Source organism: Pseudopodoces humilis, chromosome 2 (assembly GCF_049639895.1).
Source record: "Pseudopodoces humilis isolate 2021_Gansu_Grassland_sample_001 chromosome 2, ASM4963989v1, whole genome shotgun sequence".
NCBI classification, from domain to species: domain Eukaryota; kingdom Metazoa; phylum Chordata; class Aves; order Passeriformes; family Paridae; genus Pseudopodoces; species Pseudopodoces humilis.
Genome location: NC_142201.1, coordinates 9799973 through 9812881, shown reverse-complemented (window position 1 = coordinate 9812881; position 12909 = coordinate 9799973). Strand labels below are relative to the sequence as shown.

Here is a 12909-nt window from a genome sequence, read left to right as displayed (position 1 = left end):
ATAATTTGCTTCTTGATTAGAGTTTTGTCAAAGATCTTATATATGCAATTAAAGATATAATCCACTAGATGGTCACTTCAATTTTGAAGTTTTAGAGTCACCTATTTTGCTGGTTCTGCCTGGGACTGAGTTAATTTTCTTCACAGCACCATGTATGGTTCAGTGGTTTGTACTGGTGGCCAAAAAAGTGTTGGTAACCCAGGGATGTTTCAGCCATTGCTGAGCACGGCTTCCACAGCCTTGTCTCTCTCACTCTGCCCTTCCAGTGAGCAGGCTGGGCTTTGAAAGGACACAGCCAGGACAGCTGACCTGAGCACCACACAGGGTCATGCTCAGCAGTAGAAAGAGGTGGGGAAAAGGGTTTCCAAAATTGTCATTGCATGGGGACTGGTTGAATATTAGTCTCCTGGAGATAATTTCTCCTGCATCACTTGCTTTTACTCCTTTTTTCCTTGATTTATAATATCATCCAAACCTCAATCCATGAGTTTTCTCTCTTTTGCCTTTTCTATAATCTCCACCAAAGTATGAGGAGATGTGGAGTCTTGTGATGCTTTGCTGCCTACTGGAGTTAACCCACCACACCCATGAAACCACTTCTAATGTAAAATTTTGTTTGTGACCTGCTTAGGAACTGTACCAACAAAATAACTCTTTTTTTTTTTTTTAAATGGTGTTAGACTGTCCTCTACTTAATGGGAGGATCATTAAATATACCTCCTGTTGAAGTTCTTCCCACCGAGTATTAAACTTCTCAAGTTTCTCATTTATCAATTCATCCAAGATTCCACCATCTGTCAAAGTCTGAGCCAGCTCCCGAATCTGGTTACGATTATCTTCTGGATGCCTCATTAAACGTTCCAAAGACTGAAAAAAGTCAAAAAAAGGAGTTTATTTTCATTGTTTAAAATAAAATTCTACAGAGCTATTCCAATTTGCCTTAAAAATAGAAGAAAGAAATTTCATATTTCATATACAATAAAAGCAGAGAAAAAAAAGATGAAATACTTATGTTCCATGACATAATATGTTCCTTGACAACTAATGTTCTGTTCTAAGTATTACGAAGCATGAATATTTTTCATAAAGCAATAAATAAATTTACTGATAATTTTAAAGATGTGGACTATGCCCAATGAGTTCAGTGAGAGTACTAGTATCTTAATATAAAACACTTGCTTGAGTATCTGAATGCATGAAATTCAACAGCAAAAATGGATTATCAATGCAGTATTTTGAATTTTGATGCACTACGAGCATGTATTTAATTTCTACTAATTTTAAAGGCTCCATAAATAAAAACTTAAGAATGATAAACAAAGTTGCACTGCTATGATGAAAACTTGACCTCTCTGAAGCCTTCAACATTTTTTTGACTGGCTGAAGTGAGTTTTGTTTTTTTAAGAAAGTTCATTATTACCAAAACTGCCTATGACACCCAGCACAACACATTTAATATTGTTTGATTTAGGTGGATTTGAATTCAAAACCCCACTTGTTGAATCTAGTAAGAACTTAGGACTTATAAACTATTCTGCACCTTGTTCAAGTGTAATGTCAGTTCATAGTTTCTTTAAAATGGCATGAAATTTACAGTTTATCAGCACATATGATTTGGTTATTATTTAAGTTAGCACTTACATCTAGAGACTCAGAAATCTCTTCTGCACCTCCCTGGACATTTTCAGTTGCTTTGAGTTTTAGTTCAATCTCATTCAACCATTTATTTTCTGCATCCAAATATGACAATAATTCGCGCCAACATGCCCATACCTCCTGATGAAGAAAAGGTTTATTTAGATTGAAAATGTCACAGAAACTTCTCACTCATTAAAATACTGAAAACATTCATGACTCTTCCCCAAAGCAACATGGTTGATATCTGAGGCTTATGGGACAATATTGATTTTATTTGCCAGTACTCTTATGATCCAAAGTAATATAAAAAACCAGAAAACCATAATTTAGATTAAACAGAGCAAAATCACAGAAAATAACATGAAAAAGTGAACTCTGCAAAACGCAAGTTGAGTCTTCATTTTCATGTATTATCCACTTTACATGCTTTCTGTAAAGTTTTCTTACATCAATATAAAAGTGAGCAGAATTTTTAAAGACCCGTGTTAGAAATTTATGACTTTATTATAAAAATGCACTTAGATTCCTTACATATTAATTGCTTAAATCACAGGTTCATAAAATATCAGCTTTTAAGAATTCAGACTAAAATCTCTATGGAAATTAATTCTAAACCACATTTAGTGAAATTTATAGGCCTTTTAAATGTTAGAGTACAAAATGCAATGTTGTAAAATGTTCTTATCCTCCTGAAATTAAATGATTGTCTAATATTTTATTTATACAGTGCCTGAAGATATTAAATAAGCAGATTAAAATAGCACTTAATACACAAACAAAACATTTAAATACTCCATAAATAATCTTTTTTTTGTTCCTTTTTTTTTGTTGTTGTTAGTAGAAGTTACAATAATGTTATTGAAATACATTACACTCTTGGCAGATCAAGCTTCCCAGAATACAATTCATCTCACCTAACTTTGCTCACACTAAATTTGGGTTATAGAGGGATATTAACATGCAACAACACACCATCAATGATTAGGGTAAATACAGATTACCAGTTTAAACTACACACCTAATTTTCCAGAGTTAAGTTTAGACAAGCTAAACTTTACTCTGATATATTACTGTCCTGAATGAGGTTAGGTCTTGCAAATTATTCACAAACAAAATTTAACTCTTGCAACATTCCTAACAAAAAAACACACCCAATTCACTGTGACTGCTGTATAACAAAAAAGCAGCCCCATGGCAAGAATTTGCAATGAAATTGGGCAAAATGGCAGGGTCATCTCAAAATGCATGAGAAATATTCAGGTTGCCAGCAGATCAAATGCTGCTCCCATGCTGAGATAACACCACTTGACCAGCTCCAGGGCTGTCCAGTCAAAAACCTTAGCCATGAAAGACAGAAGCCTAGAGGAGCTGATGAAGAGAACATCACAGGGCTGCTACAAAGCCAGATTCTTGGCTTCATCTCAGGAAGGATTAGAATTTTGAGCATCCATTGCTGTCTCTGACCTAAGAGCTGTGTCTCAGGCCTCTCTTGCAACACGACTCTCTGGCAGATATGAGTCTCAAAACAACTTTGTGTGTGGCTCATAACATGGGGTACTTGGTATATGGCTCATAAAGCCAGGATAGCCTTGGGCTACTCATGATACCACATAATACAGCTGTGCTTTCCACCTTACTTCTTGCAGTTAAAAGGGCTATAAATAGAAGACTGACAAGACATCAAACCTCCAAAGTCTTCCACTTTCCATTCAGCCTGCTGCAGAGTTGCTGGTAGCTGGTAATTAGAACATCCAGCTCTTTTTTCAAAGCCTCATGAGCTGCTGGTGGAGCCTTTGCTATAAAGTTATTCACAGAATCTGTAATAAGCTTCACTTTCACTTCTTTCTGCAGGGCTTCCTCCTTTGCTCTCTGGAAAGGGAAAAAAAGGAGAAGCTGTAGTCATGGTTTAAGAAGGAAAGCTATTTCTAGTAACTACCAGAATTCTCTGACAGAATTCATGAGGGAGAAAAATCCCAAACAACACAACAACAAAACAAAATACAACAGGATGTATTAATTCCCAGACTTCCTGAAATAATCTTGAATGCATCCAAAAAACTTTTATTTCATTTTGTTGCCAATACACAATACTCAATGAAATTTAACAAGCATCTAGTGTTCTGGAGCTCTCACACTAATGGAACATTTCAGTACTTTTTTCCTCCAAAAAATGCTCCAAATGGCATTACCATCACAACTTATGAACCACAAGTGACAACAAAGAAACAAACAAACCCCCAAAAAAACAAAAAAAAACCCCAAAAACCCTGTTGTTTTACAAATTCATGTGTTCAGATTTAACGGTAAAATCACAAGAAAGGCAGAAAAAGAAAAAAAAAAATACTTCTCGTTGCTGTCATTATCCTGCATTTAAAAAGAAAGTCAGAAAATTTTTCTCTATTGTAGATAGAGTAGTGTGGTCACTATTGCTCCTCCCTCCCTTGTTATGTGGTCCATGAAAGAGATTTTCATACCTAGCACTGTTTCCTCTGAGTGCTTTCTGGTGTCTATGACTGGAATCACATCACAACTGGAAACATAGGGATGTTATAAAAAGTGTCATCAGTGCCTACAGACCTTCACAGGAATTTACAGCGAGAACTCCCTGCCCAAAAAACATTAAATCAAAACCATATTCCTGACAATTTTTTTTTTCCCCTCTCTGTTTCTGAGGAAGTTCATGAACCAGAATAACTGTGATCAGACTGACACTGCTAGAGGAAGTTTATAAGGTTGCTCTTGACTCTCCTCTTCTCTAGCTGTGGGAAGAAATGGAATTCTGCTCCAGATTTTCTCTGTTGTGATACCATGACAAATAATATGGTTATTTCCTAGGTCAAGGTGTCTGAAATTGCTGTACTTCATCTGGGTACAAAATATCTGCTAGGAATCCATAATGGTGATTGCATATAAAACTATACATTTTACCTGTTTTAATATGCAGTGCAATGTATAAAATCGAGTTTTGCTATTTAGTTACTAAAAAAGAATTTTGTCTTTAGAGCAGATACCTGCTTTTGATATTTGTCTCATTTACAATTGAATTGTAACATAAATTTCCTTATATTATGTGTATTCTGACCGGCAGCAAATAATTTGTGTCAGTAAATAAAGAGATCATCAGTTGCATGGTCTGAAACTCTCAAACATTGGAAAAAAATATGGAATATTAACAGTTTGAAAACAAAGTGTTTGGTAGATTGCCAAAGCTATATACATAATGACAATCAGGTTATAATCTGGCTTCCTGAACAGCACAAGCTAAACAATTCACCTTCGAAATAAGAATTAAGCCCACATCCAGTGGCTTAGCCAGAGTGTATTTAAGCACGTATCACAAATTAGTTGTTTTTTCCAAAGGCCATGTTCATCCCACATGAAAGAAACATTTTTAATTGAGATCAAAATATGCTGTTTCTATATTCCCATATTAAAGACATCATATTCATACATAGAACACACCAAGATGCATCCAAACATCCTATTTTTTTTTCTGCACATTCTAATATGAAGAGAAGATATAAAACTGGTTTCACTCTGTTGCTGCTAGCACCCAATTTTTAGGGATTATACCATAAGTAAAAGAATGTCGAAATTACATCCAAATCAATTTCCAATAAAGCACATCAGAAAAAAAGCAATGCAGTGTTGAGGAATATCAAATATCTTCTAGCATATTCCAAATAGAAATTACTTCAAACCACCTACTGTGTTTAACTTTAGGCAAGTAGATCTGAAAAGGCACTTTCCTAAAAGAAAGAGTAGACTCTCTTTACAATGAGAGCTTCAAGAAGTTTGAACACAGCTCAAGGAATTTGTTCATCTTTTACCTTCAGCTCCTCAACAGCTTTCTGTAACTCATCAGGTGTTTTATACTCAAAATCTCTTTCCAAATATTCCTCCTCAGCTTGTGTTATCCACTCGTGCATCTCTGACAAATCCTTTCTGAGACTCACAGTCTTATCCAGACCACCTTTTAGTGCAGCCTTCTTAGCATAGGCCTTTAAGAAAGAAAAGATAACATAGTACTTGAAGCAAAGCTCCTGTACAAACTTGACAATGTTTTAGCCTGAAAAGAATAAAATTAAATCCTGTATTAATAAGATTGCTGTAATTAGGCAGATGTTAACAAGTAATTAGATAGATATTAATAACAGACAATCAAAAAAGTACTACATCCTTTTTTTAGCAAATCATGGCTGTGCAGAATGAGTTTGTAATGATTCTAGAATGAAAATCTGCACCATATGCTGATGTGTCAGAAAACAAATCTGGGAAAGAACATCTCCCAGGGATCATCTTCTGTAAGATGTAAAAAGAATAACCACAGGAGACTTTGAAAGTGCATTCAAGGGTGAAACCAAATGCTTTTGAGCTATAAAGTCAGATGACCTTCTCACTAGTTTGAATGCAATTTACTAGAGAATAAAGCAATATGCATATCTTTCTTCTGTTGATTAATTCATTAATGAATGCCTTAGAAAGACAAATGTCCTAAAAATATATAAAGAAAAAAAACCCAATCTCCTACTGGAATAAACTATTTATTGTAAAGGGAAAAATACTACTGTTAAAAGATTTACCAATCTCTAACTGGGGGTCATATAATGCTGTTATATAGCTCATGTATGGAACTAGAACTAGAAAATATTTTAGATCACCTCATCCCAAACCATTCCCTGATTCTATGAATTATGCATTAACCTATCAAAACTGTCTCTGATTGATCCATTTACCATCTTTCAATGGCATTAAGAAGTTTGCATCAAATATAGTAAGTTGTAATGGTGCCATTTCCCAGAGCTGGGCTCGCAGAGCTTATTGCTCCAATATTCTGCTCTGTGGTGTTGCTTCAGTAAACATTATTTTCAGTAGTATCAGGAGCAATTTTCCTAGTATTTAGTTTTAATTTCTGACATTTATTGGTTTGTTACTCATCCTTGAGCCTTGAGCTGTTAAATGTAAATGCCGTTCTACATAAATGTTGTTTTACAGAACAAAATAGAGCAACAACCAGTGAGTATAAAAGCAGAATTGTATGTGGCTCTGCAAAATTGTCTCTTCCTCAGTCCCAGCACCAGAAGAGAAGGTAATCTCCTATCACCTGAAAAGAGTATCTGAATTCTCAATGACATCTGCCAATTGTCAGCTCTCACACTCATATTAACTGCATGTATATCAAGCCAAGCCGACTTTTCCAAATCTTTTCAAGAAACCTCCACAAATCAATTTTTGTATTTACTATTCATGTATTTTAATAGCTATTACTGAAAAAGTTGTATTAGAAATTCCCACTGAGAGGGAATAATTTGTGCCTTGTATTGAATGAAATTATTACAGACAGATTTTCCAGGAAGTCAGAAGAAAACTGTGACAGACTTCTATTCTTGTAAGGCAATACTTGAAATTTCTGTGAGAGAACTGCAAAGGTATCCAGCTTATTAATATCACAAAAAAAAAGGAATACTCCATGGTAGAAAAGGGGAAAACTACAAAACTGGATCAAAAAAATATCTTACAGATTTCAAAGATCAACTTTTTTTTATAGCATGTTTATAAAAAAAATAGAAAAAAAAGAGATTATTTTTCACATATAAAGTGAATAATAAAAATTTTAGAAAATGTTGTACCTCATTAACAGTTATCACTTTTACTTTATTAAAATATACATTAAAAAGGTAGACAAGAGAAAGAGCAAGTAGGAAAAATTTAAAGGTAATAACATGAAAAAAAAATATTTGAGTGGTCAAAAAGAATGTGTCCAAATGCAATCAGTGAAATAATAGTAATTTTTAGCTTCCTTACTCTGTAAAATTGTTTATTAATAATGCCTTTAACTAAAATAAAAGAACTGTCCTTTTCTGTTATGTCCCATTCTCTCAAATCCATGTGACTGCTGGAGACTATACACACACATATGTGCATGTACTCTTAATTCTGAGTTATTGAATTATGAACCCTTCACTGCTTTAATGCCTATTTTCACCCAGAGTAATGACATGCAATTTCAACAATGTAGAAGAAAACATAAAACTAAGTACAGAACTTGATTGTTTTGTCAAATGCCTAAACAACACCTTCACAAATCTGGTTTTGGAAGAGCCATAAATTACACTGCTGTAGATCTAATATATTAGTACATATCTTTGTTATAAAAATAGTAAGATCTTGTGTTATGATATTAATAAATATACTTTACATATACTGCTACAGGCTAAATTACACTCTGGAAAATATTAGTTGAATTAATATTTCTAAATTCAGTTTCATATCTACTGCATATGTATAGAAGGACAATTTCTGCCAATGAGGACCCTGATGATTAATTTAAAAAGAACCAGTCACAGCAGGAGACTTGGTACCTGTTGGCAAATGTGGTCCCACTGAGCATTGAGATCCTTTAGCTCTGACTCTATTCTAGAAGCAAACTCTGGCTCTGCTTCACTCTTCATTTTCTTCCCAGTCTCATTAACACTGTTCAAACTGGGCTGGATTGTCTGGATATCATTTACTAAAGCCTGAAGGAAGAGCAGAAGATTAGTCAAGCAGCATTCACACAAAGTTTCAGATATGGGATCCCTATGCAAATGTCTATCTCGTCTACACGAGATTCTGACTCATCTGGGGTTCAAATCCCCAGTTAAATGAGCAGAATCAGCAGACTCATCTATGAAAATAAATTAAAAGGAATGACCAGCTGTAATGTGGCAAGCTATTGTATACCAAATAAAATTATGTAACTTTTAAATGTTATTATACACTAAAAATATATACATATATAATGTTAAAATACATATATTATATCACTTAAAATGCTTCTCTTCTGTTGGTTGAAAACATGAGAAATACCTTTTATTCACATTTCTGAAAGAACATTCCATTATAATGGTGAAAAATAATAATTCTTATTTAAATAATGGCTAAGAGAAAATATGAGAGAACTTGCAGTTCTGTAAAATCACTGTGTATGTTTCATAATATTTACACATCCTGCCAGAACATTTACAGAACTTGTAAATTCCACTGAGCATATCGACAGGGACCATCATGGATTACAAGATTCACTGCACTTACACACTCTGTTGGGACAGGAAGAAGAATTTGTAAACCCTGTGATGGAAGTACCAATACTTCATGATGCTTTAAAACTCTGCTGGGATAACATCCTGGAACTTGTAAGTTTAGTGAAAAAAAGAATAGATAGAACTCGCAATACCTGCAAGTTCTTTTGGAACAATCAGAAAAGTTTGTAAATCACATGAGTAACAGATACAGAAAAAAGATATTTTGGCACAGATTATAAAGATTAAAAAAAAAAAAAAATGCAACATTCATGAGCTCAACCAAGTAAATAAACAGTTGACTTTAGAGGAAAGTTATATATTATTTCCTGGATTTGATAGTGTGATCCTGCTATAAATACATGAAAAAAAAATGTCACTGTGTACCTCCTTCAGGTATTAAAGTCTCCTTCTTTTTAAATGAATTTTCCTTCAAAACCAGGACATGCAAAAGATTCAAACACACTGCAGGAGTCAGTCCCCTTTCTAAATGCATTTATTTTTAGGAACTAGATTTATTTTTAGTAATCATTTGTGTAACTTCTGTATAAGCTCAGCTCATAGAGAAGAATTGAATAACTGCCAAGCAGGCAGGTAATACTCACTGTACATTGCTCAAGTTGCTTTTCCAGTGCTTCTGAGTCTCCAAGGGCAGGCCACTCTTCCTTCAGGAAAACATCCACCTCAGCCATCCACTTTCTCAGTGTTTTAGTGTCATTCTGTGTATTAAAGAGACATTTAATTGCATCACACAAAACCTGACTGGCAAGAGTGTAATTCATTCTGACACTACAACTAAAATTCATTGCAATGTAATTTTACCATTATTGAACTGTCTGAAAATACAAACACAGCAAACAAGCAAAACCAATTTTAGCTGGGACTGTCATCAACACTTTAACCTGCACTCTGACCATTTCTGACCAAGTTTAATGTGTCTGTGAGCAGACAACCTTATGGCTCTCAAATTTATGTCTTCTAGATATCATTTATGTTTGGATACTGCATGCTTTTTCATTGGTTCCTTCTATGGCTTCAGATTACTCATACTTGGCATTTAATTCAGTCTCACCCATCAAATGTTCTGTGTTTTCATTTAAACTTCAGAATTCTTTCGGAAGTTATATGCTGTAGTGCCTATTTTTCTACCAGAAAAACACAGAAAAACACCTTCACTCTTCAGAATGAAAAAAGCCAATGTAACTGAAAGAGATTCGCTTCAGAAACTAAAATCATATAATGACTCAATGAGTAACTTCATTACAGAGTCTCTCAATTACTGTTTCTAGCACTAGAATAGGAATATTATTTCCATAGTCTTTATTTAACTCTTGCAGTTAACAAAAAAAATCTGAACATCAAATACTTGAAAAGAGGGAATGCTGCCAGTCCAGGCAGCATTACATAGGTAATCTAATAACTTGAAAAGTAGAATTAGATCAAAAAAATGCCACTTAAAATTACCTTAAAATTCCATCTTTGACAATCAGATGCACGTATAAAAATAAAATGCATGAATGGCAAAAACTTTAAATTATAAAGCATTTTTTCATCAAACTATTTCCATCACTAATGAAATACATATTGATATTACATGCTATATGCAAAGCTGAGTTAAAGCACAAAAAAGTTGTTAGAATAGTGACTGTGTCCTAAAATGCATACAAATATGCCTTAGCAACCATTATGAGACGAGTAACCAAAGGGAACATTTCCCTAATGTGACTGATATACTTAAAAAAAACAGGTTATCATGAAAATGAACTGAATAAAATTATTCACACAAAAATTATCAGTATACTCCAGAATGGCAATTATCAAAACACTGTTGAAATATCTACTGTGCATTCCATTATCAACAATAAAAATATTTCAGAATCATATTTCATAATGAAACTTTAATACCTTTACAAGAATACTTTTAGTTCATTAATGCAGTAAAATATATATCTGGTGGGATTTACTTAAAAAGAAATTAGTCTCCCGCCACCAATGAAGATCAAACTTATGACTCGCATTTTTAATCAGCTTGTAAATGCATTTTGTTTATGAACACTGATTTCATCATATCCCATACTGACACATTCCATAAATTACAACAGCTAGAACAATAATCTGGATGAGAAGTCATTCAACAAGCTCAAAAGACAATGGCTTTTACATTAGATGTGCACCAGAGGGATTTCAGCAATAAATATAAGGGCTAAAATTTGTGTGCATCAACAGCTCACACTGCTTTGAATGTTTTACATGAGCATGGTCACAATGCTCAGGACCTTTTCAAAACCAGTGGGAAAACCTCTAAGTTTGGCGAAGGAGTGGGAGTGAAGACAAGATGCAGAAGAGAGGGAAAAGACAGAAGTTTGAATTTCTTAAGCCAAGAGTGCCTTGCTTTTTTTATGTGGCACTGTTTTGGGAGTAGGGTGGTATCTGTGAGGAGAAGACAGGTGCTGTCCTGTGCTCAACACAGACAATTCCAGCTTCTCCCTGCGGAACCACCACAGGACATGGCTGATGTTGTGGTGGGCCAGTGATGCTCAGTGGCACTGTCGTTAAGAAAGGACAAAAATGTCAGACAGACAGAGGAGGAAAGGAAAAATGTGTGAAACAGCCTTACAAAAAATGAGAAGCAGCCCTACAAATACCCAGGTGAGGTTCTAAAAAAACATTCTAAGTACCTGAAATACACTTCTGCTTTCTGGAGACTGCCAACAAGATACTACTATATAACAGATGACTTTAATTATATAAGTGAATTCATTAAAGTCAGTATGGTACAGCTACTTCAGATGCATGAATAAGTGCTTCTTTTCTATTGGAAAATAAGTAGAGGAACATTATTTTCAATTTTTAATGAAATTTAAGCCTTTTGCTAATGAAACAACATAGGTAGAAACAGCCACAAAATCAGAATTCAAAGTAAAATCGTGTATTCATCAAAATCAAGCAAACATTTAACTACATTTTTTGTCATGTTTTGATATCTCACTTTGGTGTCAATTTCTGAAAGAAACACTTAAATGTGTTCTGCCTTAGTCCCCCAGCAACAAGCCACCACGTATAAGCTGAGGATGAGAAAGTTTGATGAACCTGGAATCGTTGGAGTTTGGTCACACGCTCCTCCAGTTTCTGGCAATGTTCTGCCAGCTGTGCCGAGAGCTTCTTCCAGCGGCCAAGGACCACCTCAACCTCTGAGCGGTAACTCTGACTGACTTCCGCAGGGGCTTTCCTCGACAGGTCTTCCACAGTTGTGCTGAGATAGGTCAGGCCTTTCTGCTGCTCTTGCAGAGAACTTTGTAGAGCCTGTGAACAAGAAGCAAGTGGAATTTCGATTAATGTGCTAGGCAATTATCTTCGTTTCACAAACACAGGCAAGATACAGAGGTTACCTCTGCTAAAACATGCAATGGCATCATTTACTGAGCAATTTGGAATTGTTTTTCTCATATAACGTAGAATGGTTTTTTTGTTGAACTGAGAATACAACCAGAGGTATTGACACATTTTAATAGGCACGATCTACATACATTTGATTAATTTGAGATAGGAATTTACTATGACCCTGATGATGACACTTTCAAAAGACGCAGAGAAAAGAACCAGAACATGGAGAAGAAAAAAATATAAACTTAGAGAATGTCTGTGATTGACATTTTTTATAGCTTCTCAGAACTTTTGCAATTCTCAGCCCAAATTTACTTCATCCAGTGTTATTTCCTATATTCTAAGCTTTATTTCAGAATATGCATCAAACAATATGTTCATTAGACATCTGAGAGTAGAAACTCTATCAGACATGGAAATACAGGGAAGGTTTGTACCCACTGTTAAAATTTGTTCCCCATTTGTGTCTACTTGTAAATTTGGCAGGAAATCTGTCAAAAGACTGTGCTGCATTTTGCAAATCAGAATCGTTTTCATGTCAGCACTGGAAAATGCAATTGCCTAAATCTATATTTTACTACCAGAGTTATTATCAAAGGAATATTTTATATACCATGGGGACAAACAAGGGCTTTTCCTTAACATTTTCAGTATCTTATGAAATTGCTTTCCATGGCAAGCACCATTTTAAATTCTTTATCTTCAGGAATGAATATAAGCAGCAATCACCATCTCCTGAAGCCCTGGCCTAAAACTCAAATGAGCATTATTTACTCAAGATCCACAGACTTCAGCAGATTTATGTACCAACTTATAGTTCTGTTCC

General features: G+C 34.7%; 1 protein-coding gene across 9 annotated transcripts in view; it reads right to left on the bottom strand.

The window, feature by feature from the left end:
• DMD (dystrophin) overlaps positions 1 to 12909 on the bottom strand; it is a 1137330-nt gene that overhangs the window by 628567 nt on the left and 495854 nt on the right. For all 9 annotated transcript variants that reach the window (XM_088068904.1, XM_088068916.1, XM_088068923.1 and 6 more), the window contains 7 exons: positions 11790 to 12002; positions 9305 to 9418; positions 8001 to 8156; positions 5469 to 5639; positions 3325 to 3507; positions 1642 to 1776; positions 718 to 867 (listed from right to left, as the gene is read on the bottom strand). In XM_088068904.1, coding sequence (XP_087925030.1) covers positions 718 to 867; positions 1642 to 1776; positions 3325 to 3507; positions 5469 to 5639; positions 8001 to 8156; positions 9305 to 9418; positions 11790 to 12002 — 1122 coding nt within the window. The remainder of the gene's footprint in view (positions 1 to 717; positions 868 to 1641; positions 1777 to 3324; positions 3508 to 5468; positions 5640 to 8000; positions 8157 to 9304; positions 9419 to 11789; positions 12003 to 12909) is intronic.